This window comes from Desmodus rotundus, chromosome 2, assembly GCF_022682495.2.
Source record: "Desmodus rotundus isolate HL8 chromosome 2, HLdesRot8A.1, whole genome shotgun sequence".
NCBI lineage: Eukaryota > Metazoa > Chordata > Mammalia > Chiroptera > Phyllostomidae > Desmodus > Desmodus rotundus.
Genome location: NC_071388.1, coordinates 178,159,671 through 178,174,899, shown reverse-complemented (window position 1 = coordinate 178,174,899; position 15,229 = coordinate 178,159,671). Strand labels below are relative to the sequence as shown.

At 35.6% G+C, this 15,229-nt stretch overlaps 1 protein-coding gene across 2 annotated transcripts in view; it reads left to right on the top strand.

Annotated features, from left to right (window-relative positions):
- PGAP1 (post-GPI attachment to proteins inositol deacylase 1) overlaps positions 1-15,229 on the top strand; it is a 75,455-nt gene that overhangs the window by 36,961 nt on the left and 23,265 nt on the right. Inside the window, exons 8-15 of one of the 2 annotated variants that reach the window (XM_024564239.3) lie at positions 1,248-1,353; positions 2,061-2,116; positions 3,973-4,056; positions 6,917-6,963; positions 7,335-7,386; positions 9,462-9,539; positions 13,019-13,094; positions 15,096-15,169. In XM_024564239.3, the coding sequence (XP_024420007.1) occupies positions 1,248-1,353; positions 2,061-2,116; positions 3,973-4,056; positions 6,917-6,963; positions 7,335-7,386; positions 9,462-9,539; positions 13,019-13,094; positions 15,096-15,169 (573 nt within the window). The remainder of the gene's footprint in view (positions 1-1,247; positions 1,354-2,060; positions 2,117-3,972; positions 4,057-6,916; positions 6,964-7,334; positions 7,387-9,461; positions 9,540-13,018; positions 13,095-15,095; positions 15,170-15,229) is intronic. The other variant, XM_045198202.2, reaches the window with a different exon arrangement.

The following is a 15,229-nucleotide window of genomic DNA, read 5'->3' as shown; positions in this document are numbered from 1 at the left end:
TTTTGGTTGAAAGACCCACGGTGTTCAATAGCTTGCAGTCAGATGTGGCCACTTCAAAAAACAGTCAAAACTAATTTTGTATTAGACTGAAGTGATTGAAATACAGAGTTTGCATCAGTGAACTTAAATTCCACTGCACTTCCCTCCACTCTAGACACATATCTAGAGAATTATATTCTATTTCATATACATATTTTAAGAAGGGAACGTTAACAAACTTGAGTTTATTCAGGAAGGAAGGCAGGCAGAGTGGAGAAAGTTACAGTTGATGTTTCTGAAGTTGTTTGTAGAAGAAATGTTTTATTTAGATGAGGGACATAACAATCTGTAAGTTCTTGAAGGGCCGTCCCCAACCTGTATATCAGAGCAACAGGGAGTCAGAGACTGGCTCTAAATGGGGCAGAATATTCTCCTGGTGAGAGTTGTTAGAATTGGAATCTAATATTTTGAAAAGTACTGAGTTAGAAATGTTCAAACGAACACTGGGTGCTAAGGGATTGAAAAGATTTAGTAGACCTGGGTCCTTACTATCATTTCTTTATCATTCCCTCACTTATTGATAAGAAAATCTCTTCCCTGCCAGGGCTTCAGTGCTTAAGCTAGAGAATTGAATAGTGCTGGATTCTAAAAGGAATTTTACACCCTAAAAGGGAGGGACTAATATAAAGTTGCCAACATTTATTATGCTGGGATATTTTAAAACAGACAACAGAAAAATTTTATTGTCTGCTTGCATTTTTATTTCATGAAAGAAAGGATGTTTTGATGCAGAGGAAGTAAGTAAAGCAGTGAAAAGGAGTTTCCAAGGAAGAACAGTTGTATATTCTCCAATGACCATTTTCTTTCTTTGTCGTGTGGTTGGCCCGGGCCTGAGTTTGGAAACTAGTGTGTTGGAGTCACTAGACAGAGGATCACTTAAGTTCTCTTCTGATTCCACACGCTTACGTTTTATTCTGAACTGTTGTTTGAGAGGCACCGTTGCATAGTGATTCAAAGCATGGGCCCTGGAGCCAGACTGCTTATGTTTGACTACTGGCCCAAACTCTTTAACAGGAGCATGACCTTGGTTTCTCTGTGCTTTAGTTTCTTCATATTTAAAACACAGTTAATAACACGTTAAGCACTTAGAACAGTGCCTGGCCCACAGTAAGTAACTGCTGGCTCTTAGCATTATTACTTGAAGCAAATTTCATTGAACTGTCACAGTGGCTATGAAAGGATACAGAAGTTATTAATCTTCTTTCTAGATAACTCAAAATCCCAAGAAGAAATTGGCGGTTTTGAATCACCACTTTATAAGACACCCAGCAAAACACTTTGAGGACGATCCAGCACTAATTGTTGACTTAACAGGTTAGTAGTAATAACATGTTTTAATTTTAAGTAGAATTTTAAGTATTATTTTTACATAAATTTGTTTATTGGCAGACATAGTCTTTGAAACTGATGCTTCAGGTACTCTAATCCTATTATATTTTATTAATTTTTCTGTGATGCTTTCTTATGAGGTTCTTGGTTAAGGAAGGGAAAAAGTAGAAAAGCAATTTGTAAGATGTTGCTGGTAAAAAAAATCTTGTCCTGAAAATAATATGAGAAGTAGAAAAAATTTAAAGATAAAGTTAAATGTCTCTAGTCTCCTGACAGTCACATAAAAGAAGTGCTGTGTTATTCTTAACTTAGCCTCTCAGTATCATTCTTCCATCTTCTGGATTAACAAGCATGTCTTTGGCTGGTAAATTTTGCTTTTAAAGATACCTGTCACACTTTACTTAATTACTTGTTTGGATAATGAAATGTTGACTTTCTTCTATGGATACTTTCTTAAAGACACCGAGTAGATTTAAAATACCTTATGATGTGAATGCTAGTTGGTGAAGAGCATATGGAGAACATCTCATTAGGTTTTCTGTTTTAAAATAGCCAGTGTTCAGTGTTCAGGAAACCACTTCTTTTTTCCCATCCTCTTATGATTGAGAAATAATATTTCACCAGCACTTAATAAAAGAAAGTGTTTAATATAAAAAATAACAAACCAAACAAATTAATTTTCTTTACCTTAGAGACATCTCTGTGGGTTCCAGTAAAAGTGTCAAAATGGACCTATGTAGCTTACAATGTAAGTATACCACCAATGGAGTTTTTTTACTTTAAAATATTTAGTATTTATCTTTAAATGTTAAAGACTCTTTAAAAGATAACCACATACCATTATTACACATTAAAACAATTTAATAATAATTCCTTACTAATAAATATCTAGTTGATGTTCAGTTTTCCAGTTTTATAACTGTCAATTTTTTTGTTATTTATTTGTTTTTTCAATTTGTTTGAATCAGAACACAATGTCCACATAGTGTTTATTGATATGTCTGTTATTTTTCTTTTAATCTGTAGTACTTACTTAACCACTTTTTTTCCCCTTGCAGTTTATTTGTTGAAAAAACAAGTCATTTGTCCTCGAAAGTATCACAGTCTTGACTTTCTGATTGCATTACTGTGGTGTCATTCACCATATTCCTGTGCCTACTGTTTTCCTGCGACTTCGCAGTTGGATTGAGATGTTCGATCAGATTCACATTTTTGTTTTCGCTAGACTGTCTCTTTTTGTGCCGTTAGCAGCTGTTGAGGAATAATACCTAGTGTCATTCATTTAGGGGGATGCAAAAATGATGCTACTCTAATTTGATTAGTTCTTCTTCATTTAGTAACTGGAACACTATTGAGAAAAACTCAGCTAGTAAATTTATCAGAAGTGGAACAAATCAGCCCTGGCCAGGTAATTCAGTTCATTCGAGGGCCATCCCATACTCCAAAAGGTTGTGGGTTGAACCCTTGGTCAGGGCACATACCTGGGTGGTGGGTTTGATCCCCAGAAGGCAACCAATATAAATGTTTGTCTTTCATGTTGATGTTTCTTTCTCTCTCTCCCCCTTCCTCTCTCTCTAAAATCAGGGAAACATGTCCTTATGTGAGTATTTTTTAAAAACTGGAGCAAATCATAAAGGAAAAAAATGATAATTACCTTCATCTTTGCATCTTAATATTTACTGGTTTTCAGAATAGTGAGCTGGTTCACAAACATCCTCCATTTGTGACCATGAGAGGTTTTGGGGTTCCCCCCCAATATTATTATAAACTCATGTATTTAAGCATATTTGTCTAGGTACACTAAAATACTCAAATTGTTCTATCTCTGATGGTAAAATTGATACTAAAATTCTGTTTTTGACCAGTAAGCCATTTCAGAGTTAGGGTCCAAAATCTTTTGGTATAGCTGCTCTTTAGTTGTCTTTGATAGTTTGTTGTTGTTTTTTTTTAAAATTAATTTTTTAGTGGGCAGGGGAGGGAGAGAGGAAAACATTGATTTGTTGTCCCACTCAGTTATGTATTCATTGGTTGGCTCTTGTATGTGCCCTGACTGGGGGTTGAACCAGCAACCTTGGCGTATCAGGATGATGGTGCTCTAACTAACTGAGCTACCCAGCCAGGACCACATCTTTGATAGTTTTCTCATTGTCCAGTATAAGGAGATAAATCAGCTCGTTTTGTGTATCTCTTTCACCAGTTCTTGAATCAGCTTTTGTCTCTAAGGAACTCTTCCAACATTTGGGAAATGGCACCTAAAATCCGTAATCTGGGCACTAGAGATGTTTATGGCTAGTGGGGTTAGCATTTCTAGGCCTTTTCAGTGGACAGAGCTAAGAAAGGTATTTTATTGTATCCTGATTATAAGGCCCAAAACCAAACCAAGACAAAACACATACATTTATGCTGATACTTTTAAGACACATTCAGGACCACAGGGTTTGTACCTGAATCTTGTATCTGTCTCTTCTTCCTGCTCCTGAGTTACTGGTTCTCAGCACCAGGAATAATAGAATAGAATAATTGCTGATTGCCTTAGCTGCATTTTTGAATGATGAAATTATCCATTCTCATGATAGTTTTATTGTGTTTTTCCTCTCTTTTTAGGAATCTGAAAAATTATATTTTACATTTCCTCTTGCACAACATAGAAAAATCCACACTCATGCCTATTGTCAGAGCACCATGCTGGTAAGATGATGGCTGGTACATCTCATGTAAATTTAAAAGGCTAACTGTTCATTTTTCAAATTCAACTAATATCTCTAGTAAATTGTATATTTAGCTATGCACTATTACTAAAGCTAATTAGTTTAAAAATATTTGTCTGGAACAGAATTTTGATTGAAAAGTATTCATCAAAATGTTTCTGTAGCTGATAATATACCAGGACCTAGTGTATCACTTACTTGGTAGATTCTACAGTTTGATAATAACAACGCCTTTAGGAAAGATGGTTGGCAGGCACGGTGGGCTAAGTGCTCATGAATGAACACTAATTTTAGCGGTGTTGTCAGAGGCTCGCATCTCTCACAGAGACTAGCGTCTCTCAGCCTGAAATCTGGATGGCTAGTTTATCCCAAGAGAATCGGCCCCGAGAATGATGGCTTAATATATCCATATTTAATACTAAATTTCAAATCAAAATATCTGTATTGAGAAAAATCTTTGCCAAAGTGTAAATTATCTGTTTGGTTTACTGGAGGATTCCTTTTCTGTAATTAAGGCCCATGGGTGTTAATTAGCATAAGGTCACGTGGTGAATTTTTAAAAATCCTTTTCATTTTTACGTAGACATTTTCTAACACGCAAAAGTAGAGAAGAGGATAATTAATTCTCATGTAACTCTCCCATAGAGCTTTAACAGTTAATGCTCTGCCCTTGTAACCATTTATCCTTTCTCACTTTTTTTGCCTGAAGAAGTTTCTAAAGTAAATTTCAGGCACTTTATTCTTTCACCCATAAATACTTCAATATATTTTTTCTAACAGATAAGAATTTTATACATCACCATCATGCCATCATTGCACCCAAAAAGTTTTACTTATTTCTTGATGTCATGTCGTCTCCAGTTCATGTTCACTTTTGCTCTGTTCAGTTACATTTTAAGTTGGTTTATTTGAATCAGAATGTGAAGTACGTACATTTCATTTGATTTGTAGATCCTAAGTCTCTTTTCTGATAGCCCCTATTTCTTTCTATTTATTTATTCAAGGTTAGTTGATTGTATTCTTGTAGTATCTTTTAACATGTATTGTATCCCTTATGTTTTCTGTACACTGGTAGTTAGATCTGGAATCTTGATTCGATTCAGATTAATTTTGTGTGGTAAAATGTTTTATAAGTAGAGCTGTGTACTTATTTCATCAGGAGGTATATACCATCTGGTTGTCCCACTTTTAATGACATAAGGACTTGTCAGTGGACTTAAGGTGGTGTCAGTATATCTGTCCATTATGAAATTCCTAATGATCTTTCACCTAATGATAGTAGCATCCATTGAGGGCTATATGCAGATTTTTCTTAAGAACTATACATTTAGAACTATACATTTTGTGATCTACTAGCATTTTCTTTTCTTTATACTTCCTGGAGTTAGTTGGCAATTTTGGGGTGACTTTTTCTAAGATTTTAATACAATTTTAATTATTAGTTAGGGATGTTTACTAGATATCCTGAAATTGTTGTTTTGATACCTAGGTTGTATCAAGTGGTGTTTTAGGGTGGGCTTGAATAGCACTTTATTCGGTTCATTGAAGAATGAGTCAGAATTCCATACACACTACAGTAAGTAGTGTGGAATGTTGGCAGTTTTCACAATGAGGACTATCTTTGAGGATAGGTTCCCTTGTTAGCTGCAAAAGCCCATTATGAACCTGGGGTGGATCTCGAGAGGCTGCTAGATTTTCTTTGTCTAGGCCGTGCACATCTTTTCTGTTGCCTTGCTTTATAATGTCCCATTATTGTCCTGAGAAGCATAGGTGTTACAGAAGTCACACAGGTATTTTACCAGCAATGGAGAACCAGGGAAATACCATATAGTTTTTGTTTGTCTCCTTTCAGCTTTCTTTTCTGTATTTCTGAAAAATGTCTTAAAAATTTATTTAAGTTTCTTGAGAGCAAAGACCACATCTGCCTGAGTTGTCCTTTTCCTTGAGGACCAATTCCTTGGCCCTGAGTGGACTTTATAAATTGTAAATATTAGTTTAATTAAATATTAGTATAAATTATCAATATTAGTTTAATTAGTTTTCATTGTCCTGTGTGTATACTAAGGAAGAATTTGCCTGGCTATCTGACCAGTGTTTCTCATCCTTTTATGCCCTAGAAAGATTTCGGATCTTGGAGCATTGCTCTTACTTACTTCCTTAAAAGTTGGAGTGATATTAGGTCATAGCTCTGTTAAATGACTGGATCTGAATACATAATATTGTTAAAATATCACAATTATCTCTGCAATATTTCCATGCTGCGCTGATAAAGTAGTAACTAGCTTCAGTCTTGGACTATGTTTCAATCCAAACACGTTCTCAGCCTCATGGAAGTTATATGTCTGGTAATCAAATAAGAACTGAAATGAAAACTGGAAGGCTATACTTAGATTGATTGTTATTTTTAATTACTTGGCTGTGGATCTTTTTTGTTTGTATAAAAGTCTACCTCTGGTTGTTCATTTTCCTGTTTTTGTTAAAATGTAGATTACTTACTATGTAACTACCTGATTAAACTATAGGCATTGCCAAACTCTGAAAGTGTGGGTTCAAAAATTAGAAGTGCTTAGGTAACGTGTTGTGGAGAGACACCCATCAGGTTACTCTTTCTCATCTTGCTACTCTGGGTTACTTGCTTACCTGTTTTGTTGATGTTAGACTTCTCTGCCTGCCCTTGAGCTTTTTGACTTAGACCATCTTGGATACGCTTCTAAGTAATAAGTTGCTATTTTATGTTTCCATTGTGCCTACAGACCATTTAACAGTAAAATAGTGAAGATGCCTATTTAACATAATTATTTTCTACGTTATTTAGTGTACTTTGTTTTATTAACCAACAGGACACAAATAGTTGGATCTTCGGCTGCGTAAATACCACTATTGTATGGTAAGTCTTTTGGATCTGCCTTCCGTTATTCACTTTTCCTAACATAAACGCACCCATATATTATACTGTCAGAATTGCTTCTTACATTTTTAAGCTCATTTTGATGCTATACGAATTTAAAGTATTGATTTTAAAGTGAAAAATAAAATTAACATACCAGTAATTTTTATAAACATTGAAATAGTTGGTTGTTAGGAAAGACAGTTTTTTGGTCCCTAAAGGGACTACGTGGATAGAAGATACTGGATTAAACTTAATAGACTTCATTTCATTAGAACTCCGATAGCTCTGCAGATGGTTTCTTTTTCCTCTGAAGCTTATTTATAATTTATAATACTGTAATATATTTGCCCTTTCATTATATTTCATAGCCAGCAAGGGGTTGATCTGTCATGGAAAACTGAACTGCTGCCGACAATCAAGGTGAAGTATGGCTTTAGAATTTTAATGTTTAGGTGAAAAAATACTGGAGCCTCTACGCATTTTAGAGTGTTATTTTATTCGTTCATGTAGGTATTAAATAAGTTTGAGATTTTTTCATCGTCATTTTAGAAATATTTTCCCTAGAAATGCGTTCAGGGAAGAAAAACATGGCTGTTTTAACTTTCAGAGGTAAAAATTAGGAAGTTAACAAGCTCTAAATAAAATGAAATCTGTAGCATCATACCAAGAGGTAGATAAATTTTTTAAATTTATTTTGAGGGTATATTTAAGGCCCTTTCATTTATATTAGGGCATACAAGGTCTGTCCAGAAGATATCCAGCCATGTGCTGTGAAAGATAAGAGACATTTATTGAAGAAGATACAAGATACAAGCAACATTGTACGTAGGAAAATGACACCTCAGTCCCCTTCAAAGTAGACATGTTGAGACCTCATGCAGTTCTCCCAATTACCATCAGCTGCCCCATCATATTTTCCTGAATCTCATCAACAGCCTGAAATTTCTTCCCTTTCAACAGTGATTTTAGTTTGGGGAAAAGCCAGAAGTTGCAGGATGCCAAATCTGGGCTGTGGAGGGACTGAGTCACCTTGGTGATTTGCTGTTTTGCCAAAAAGCTCTGCACCAGATGTGATGCGTGAGCAGGAGTGTTGTCATGATGAGGCTGCTAATCACTAGTTGCCCATAGCTGTGGCCTTCTAAATCATCTGATTACCTTTCACAGAGCATAACTCAAAATTTGATATGGATTTGTTGCTCTGCTTACCCAGTCATTTTGAATGTGATGGCCACACAGTACACATATTCACTCAATGGCATCTACCGCCCCCGCTGACTAGTACAGTGAAGTTGTCACTGTTCATGCATGTCTATTCCAGTCCACTCTCCTTGGCTGCTTCGTTACATCGATGTCATACAAACCATTCTTGTTATATCAGCAATGGCTGGACTTTTTACGGACAGACCTGGTATGTGTGTTGCAGAAAGTTGGCTGAGGAAGTTGAGATGAAGCCCAGGAGTTTAACAGACATTCCCAAGTGAATCTTGTTATGTGGTTAGGTGGCGACTCGCTGACAGAGGGTTCTTTTTTAGCTTCAGGACCTCTGCCTGGACTTGCTCACATAGGTGTATCTAGAGAACAATAATGAAACTTACATGCAGAAATTTATTAATGCATACAAATTGTTACAACATATAACTACTCCCACTCCTACGTGTACTTCCAAAAAAAAAGTGGGTTTAAAAAACTGTATTTGGTGCCCTAGCCAGGTGGCCCGTTTGGTTGAACATCACCGTATATGATGGGAGCAACCAATCAATGTTTCTCTCTCTCCTGCTGTCACCCTCCCTCCCTCCCTTTCTATCCAAAATCAGCAAGCATGTCCTCGGGTGAGGATTAAAATTGAAATAATAAAATGAAAATAAAAACTGTATTTGGTGACTTGGCTTTTCGTTAAATAGACCAGTCTTCTATCTATTTATTTCTCACAATATGGACTATAGGATCTGGTCTTAATTTCGAGAAGAGAACAGATGTTCATTTGGTGTTGAGTCTTCATGGTGTTTACTGAATAGTTTCAGGGGTATGATGTTCATATATATCATTAGCCAGCACCTTGTTACTACTTGGGCTAGATCAGAATTATTTGAGATTAAGTTCCAATTCCTTCATCGTATTTAGCATCCATTCATTCATCAACTGCAGCCTGTGTCACATACTACCAAAATAAATACAGAAATCATGCCGTAACACTCAAAATAGAAAAAATATAAAAAGAAATCTGAAAATTATATGAAATGTTTAAATATCACTTGTTTTACATGAAGGGATACGTGGGACCATTTGGTAGTCCATATTTACTTAATTACTGGGAATTTGACTTTCAGCAGGATTGTTGACCTGTATTGAATATAAAGTTTGAAATGTTTTTTATAACTTATTAAATAGTGTTTATAGTAATAATAGTAATAGTATTTATTTTTCTTTTAATGTGCTTTTAAGCTCTATATAACCTAAGAAATAAAATCAGCTTTTTACTTTCATCTTTTTTTTAGTCTCTGACGTTAAGACTTCAAGACTATCCATTTTTGTCTCATCTTGTTGTTTATGTACCATCTGTTCATGGAAGTAAGGTAAAAATGGATTAAGGTTGTTTCCTAGATACGCTAAATATTTGTTATTTTGAGATGAATTCTTCCACATAGAGCTTATCTAAAACAATGGCTAGTTTGGTGATCTACCTAAGATCATCTACTCTGACTTGAACTAAGCAAAATAAACCCGAGTCTCTTATTACAAGTGGGAACATCAGTCTTTCAAAATCTATTAATTATTGAGACCCTTTTATATGTAGGAGTCCATGTCAGGAATTATATAGGAGGCACACAAATGAGGGAGAAACAAATCCTATTCTCAGGAAGCTAGACTGTTAGGTAGGGGAAGGGAAATATATTTGGAAAAAGGAGGAAGAGTGAGAATAAAAGAGATACTCAAAATATATGATACAAATCAGAATAGAGCAAATAAATGAAGAGTGTAAAAGGGGGTAAAATCAAGAAAGGTTTTATTATGAGATTATTTTTAATAGGATTACAAAAATATTCTAGAATGAATATTTTAGATCTGTGATATGCAATATGGGGATCACTGGCACATGCAGCTATTTAATTTTAAGGTAACTAAAATAGAATAAAATAAAATTAGAAATTCAGTTCCTTGATTGTATTGGCAGCATTCAAGATGCTAAATAGTAACACTGGAGAAAGTTGTAACGAGCAACACTGTGGAGACAAAGAAACAGTGGGGACGGAGCATAGAACTGTGAAAGCAGGGGTTATGTTTCGAAAACAGAGAATAAGTAAACAGTATTTACGAAAGGATGACCACCATGAGAATAGTAACGGAAGAAAAATGAGAAAAAGTAGTTCACGGCCATATTGTGGGGGGCCTCGATTGGAAGATTCAGGACTCTCCAGTATTCAGGAGTTAGTAGGGGACTGAAAGTTTTTTCACCATAGTAGTAACGGGATCAGAGCTATTTCGGAAGATGAATCTATTTAAGGTATAGGATGGATTAGAAACAGAATAGGCACCTCCTAAGGGGTTCTGAGAGCTTGTCCTAGCAAAGTAGAAGTAGAAATAAAAGGATGGTGGTTTCTGAGAGAAGTAGTGGGGAAGGAAGAAGGTGGAGGTCAAAGACCCTCTGTTCCCCTGTCCACATTTCACCCAGAAAAAGTATCCTTCCAGACCCAGCCGAAGTGGTTTCTATTTGCTTTTTCTGGACTCCTTCAGTAACCTCTTACTTACTCCCCTGCTACTTTGTTTATAACTTGTTTGAGGAATTTATTACACCAAATAGTAATTTACTTCTGTTTCTGTTGCCTTCACCATACTCTGAATTCTTTCAGAGTAAGAACAAGATATATTTTATTCTACTTTGCATCTTCAACCTTCAGGTAATTCGCATAAATATTCAAATAATGTTTCTTGAATGAGAAAGTTGATGAGATTTTTGGCCGAAATCATTAGGAAAATGTAAAGGGTTTGGGTATGTAGTTCAGAGTCATCTCAAAGACTGAGTCTCACAAGGAGCTTATAATAGATTCATTGTTTTGTTTTGCTTAGTTTGGTTGAGAGGTAATTCAACATCTCTGATACTAAAACTCTCTTTAAGGGTTTTTCTGTCAGGTAAGTTAGTTTTGAATGAATTTGACATCTTTCCCACACTGGGAAAGGCCAAGAAGTTAATGAGCTTTTGACAAACGGAAAGTCTTGGCAGCCTGCCGAAGGCGTGACGCTGTGTCTCAGCGCTCTCGGGGGCAGGCTGCCGCTGCTGTTGCTCACAGTGTCCCGTCGGCCGTCACCGAGGCCTCTCCTCACTCCTGCGTGCCTGCTCCAGCCCAGCGTCCCCAGGATGCATACTTTTCAACGGGCAGCTTAACATTTTTTGAGTCAAATGAAGATAAAGTTTTCAAAATGCAAATACGGAATTAATCTGCATTTTTTTATGACACAAAGCAAAATAACTAAATCCATTAGAACTTTATTTACTTTGAGTGTTTTAGAAAGAGACCCTTGATTCCTTTCTTTCTTGGGTAAGGGTTTATTCTAAAACAGCATGGCCAAATTTTTTTAAAAATAATAAAACTGTATTATTTTAACTTTTCCTGTCTGATTTATTTCATTTATCATGGTGCGGGATATAAAACTGAAAGCAACAATGAAACAAGAAAACAAACAAAAACGCAGACAACAGTAGGCTGATTCCTAGAGGGAGGGGGGAGGGGAGGTATTAAAAGGTAGAGGGGGTCAAATATCTGGGGATGGAAGATCTGACTTTGGATGTTGGGCACACAACACACAATGCGATGTACGGGTGATTTATTGGAGAAGTGTGCGCTTGAAACCTATATAATCTTAGTAACTAATGTCACCCCAATAAATTTGATTAAAAATTGTATTATTTTAGATACCCGTACAAAAAGTAGTTCAAAACTTTTTCCCTATCTCAGGCTATGGCTCACTCAAAAATACTTTGTAAAATTATAATGAATAATCCTGTTTAATAAATCATTTCTTGAATCTTTGAATAGCTTTTTTCTATAATGAAAAAATCTGTGTACTTTGCCTTGGAAGTAAAGAGGGAAAAATAAAAGCAAAACCCCTTAATGTGTTTTTTTAACTTCCCTTTTGTGTGTACTGTAGCTTTTTCTCTCATCTGGTTTTTCACTCTCAGAATAGTCAAAAATTCACCTGAGAGGCAAACACCGTAACACTGCTTCCAACACAATCCAAGTGCAGTTACCAGAAAAAGCCTAAGATAGACCCCACTAGTGTCTGCCTTCCGTAGACAGCAGACTATCTGGTAGCTACAGTTGGGCATCAGGTTAGTTTTTTGTTCAGTTCTTACAGATCAAAGTATGAATGAAACCACTGGTGGTGTAGACATCTGAGAGCAGAGTTCTTTACGGAAAAGAAATGTCGTTACAAAAAAATTGTAATGATGCAGATGTCACATTTCTGGTTTACCTTTTTTGAGTAGCATTTCTTTTTCCTGCTTCATACATAGTAAATCTTTTTTTTTTCATTTATTGTAATAACTGTCCCACCTGAAATAATTTTATACAAATAACATTAGCCATCTGTAGGTGAATGGCAGTATGTCTCCAAAACCCTTTTGTACTCTAATTAGACTGTAGATACTTAATAAATGTGGGATTTAGAAAAGTAACAATCAGATTTTTGTTTTGATTCTGAAAGTATATACATATATTATCTAAATCCCTAATTAATATTGAGTTAACCTCAGCTCTTGATGCTTGCCTCTATTCTTTAATGTCCCTCTTCTAGAAACACCTAAGATTAATTCCAAGAAAATTTTATAAATCTGGCAGTGACCCACTTGTAATTTATTAAATTAAGTTTATTTAACAAATGTTCTTAGTTTAACATCTCCGCTTGAGGAATTCTTGCCTTTGAAGTGTAGTTGGAGTGAGAGTGTGACACATAGCACCCTCTCCAAAGTGGAAGATTTTCATTTTCCACTCAAACATCAAGATATTTTACTACAAATTTCTGGGTTTTCCTAATAAATCGATGTTTTGTATTTCAGTATGTTGTAGATTGTGAATTCTTTAAAAGAGAGGCCAGATCCTTACAGCTTCCTGTAACTCATCTTTTTTCCTTTGGTAAGTATTTGATTGGGGGAATCTTAAGAATTGCTTTAACAGTGCTGGTTTATTTTGCAAGGCCGTTACAATAAAGCAGACCCATGTAGCAAGAGTATTAGTATGCATTTCTTTCTTTGTTTCTTTATTATTTTTTTAATCTTTTAAAAAATTTTTATTGTTATTCAGTTACAGTTGTATGCCTTTTCTCCCCATTACTGTGCATTTCAAATGTAGTTCTTAGGGTGACCGTACGATGTGGCTCAGCAGTTTGGTTTTCATTTGACGCTGGGCCGGCAGTCACGTTCTGGGAAGTGAGCTTTAAAAGAAACGTTTTCGTGATCACACACGTCTGCTGGTGGCTGTGTAGCTCTGTGTCTTCTCATGTGGATTTATAGAAAACATTGGCCCTTTGTTATAAAAGGCTTCTTATAAAGTGCGTGTTTCCATCTGCCTTATGCAAGCTTCAAGATTTCTCTAAATACAATTTTTTCCTTTTGTTGTTGTTGTGGTAAAATATACATAACTATGTATTTTTTAAAAGTTTTTCATTATGAAACAATTTTAGACTGCAGAAAGAGTGCAGAGTTCTTGTGTCTCCATCACTCATCTTTCTACAGTGTTGGCCTCTTAAACAATCCAGTTGTCAAACCTGAGAAACTAGCCTTGGTATACGGTGATTGTGTTTACTGAACTACAGGCGTTATTGGGTTTGTACTGGTTTCACCACCTGCTTTCCTTTTCAGTTCTCAGGCTGCTTCTCCTCGTGTGTGTTTAGTCTCCTCTGATCTTCTGCAGTTCCTCAGTCTTTCCTTGTCTTTCATAATACTTTTGAAGAATACTGGTCAGTTATTTTGTAGAATTTCCCTCAATTTGAATTTGTCTAATGCTTTCTTACTAGTCAAGGTTATGCATTTTTGGCAAAAATATCACAGAAGTGATAGGTACTTCTCAATGTATCATATCAGAGGACACATATATCATTCACTGTATCTATTCCTGGTGAAGTTAACCTTGGTAGAGGAGGTGTCTGCCAGGTTTTTCCACTGTGAAGTTACTGTAATTAATAAGTATCTTGGGGAAAATACTTTGAAAATACATATCCTGTTTTTCTTCAAAATAACTCACCAGTCTTAGCATCCATTGGCTCATTTAGTCTGAAGCAATTATTACTGATAGTCTGTATTTACTGGAATTCATCCTAAGGAAAAGTTGTCCCTTCTCCCTGATTGATTGATTGATTTTATGTCAGTAATGGACTCATGCATATTTATTTTATTCTTTGAATTATAATTCAGTATTACTGTTTTTCCCCCCCTTAAGATTCTCCAGTTTTAGATATTAGAATCTTTTTTTGGTTGGCTCTTGTGCTATTGTATGTATTTGTGAAAAGAATTTATATTACTTGGTGGAGGAAACGTCCTTTAAGATTTTTATCCCTTCCCTACCCTTTTTTGGTAGAATTCTCAACGATACAGAAATGACAACTCTGCATCACCTAGCTCATTAAAGATCGCAAGCTTATAAAGTAAGAGATCTACCAAGAAAGCATTCCTTTTTGAAGTTGGAAATATGTACTTGATTTTTTAAAACACATTCATGTGGCCCTGGCCGGGTGCTCAGCTGGTTGGAGCATTATCCCAGTACACCAAAAGGTTGCAGGTTTGGTCCCTGGTCAGGGCACATACCTAGTTGTGGGTGTGACCTCCAGCTGGGTTGTGTAAGGAGGCAGGCGATTGATGTTTCTCTCTCTCTCTCCCCCGCTTCCTCTCTCTTAAATCAATAAACATATCCTTTATGAGGATTAAAAACGTACATGTGGTTGAAAGGCATTATAAATGTTTTGTCCAGTTTATTGAAGGAGGATTGGATTTTTAGGAGTTCATTCTTTCATGTTAGAAGTCAGAACCTGTAAACTTTTTAATGTTAAAAATCTGTTGGTATTTTTTATCATTGTTTAAGCAGTTGGTACTTTTTTGATTCTTTGGTATTCTAAGCAGCGCAGTACTTTTAATTTAACAGGATTGTCTTCAAGGAAAGTGATATTAAAAACAAAAGGCCTGTTCTATAATATAGAGCTTCTGAACTTTGGACAGGTAATTATCCTGACTATAACAAGGATTTAATTTTACTTTACTGTTTAGTTAAACAAACAA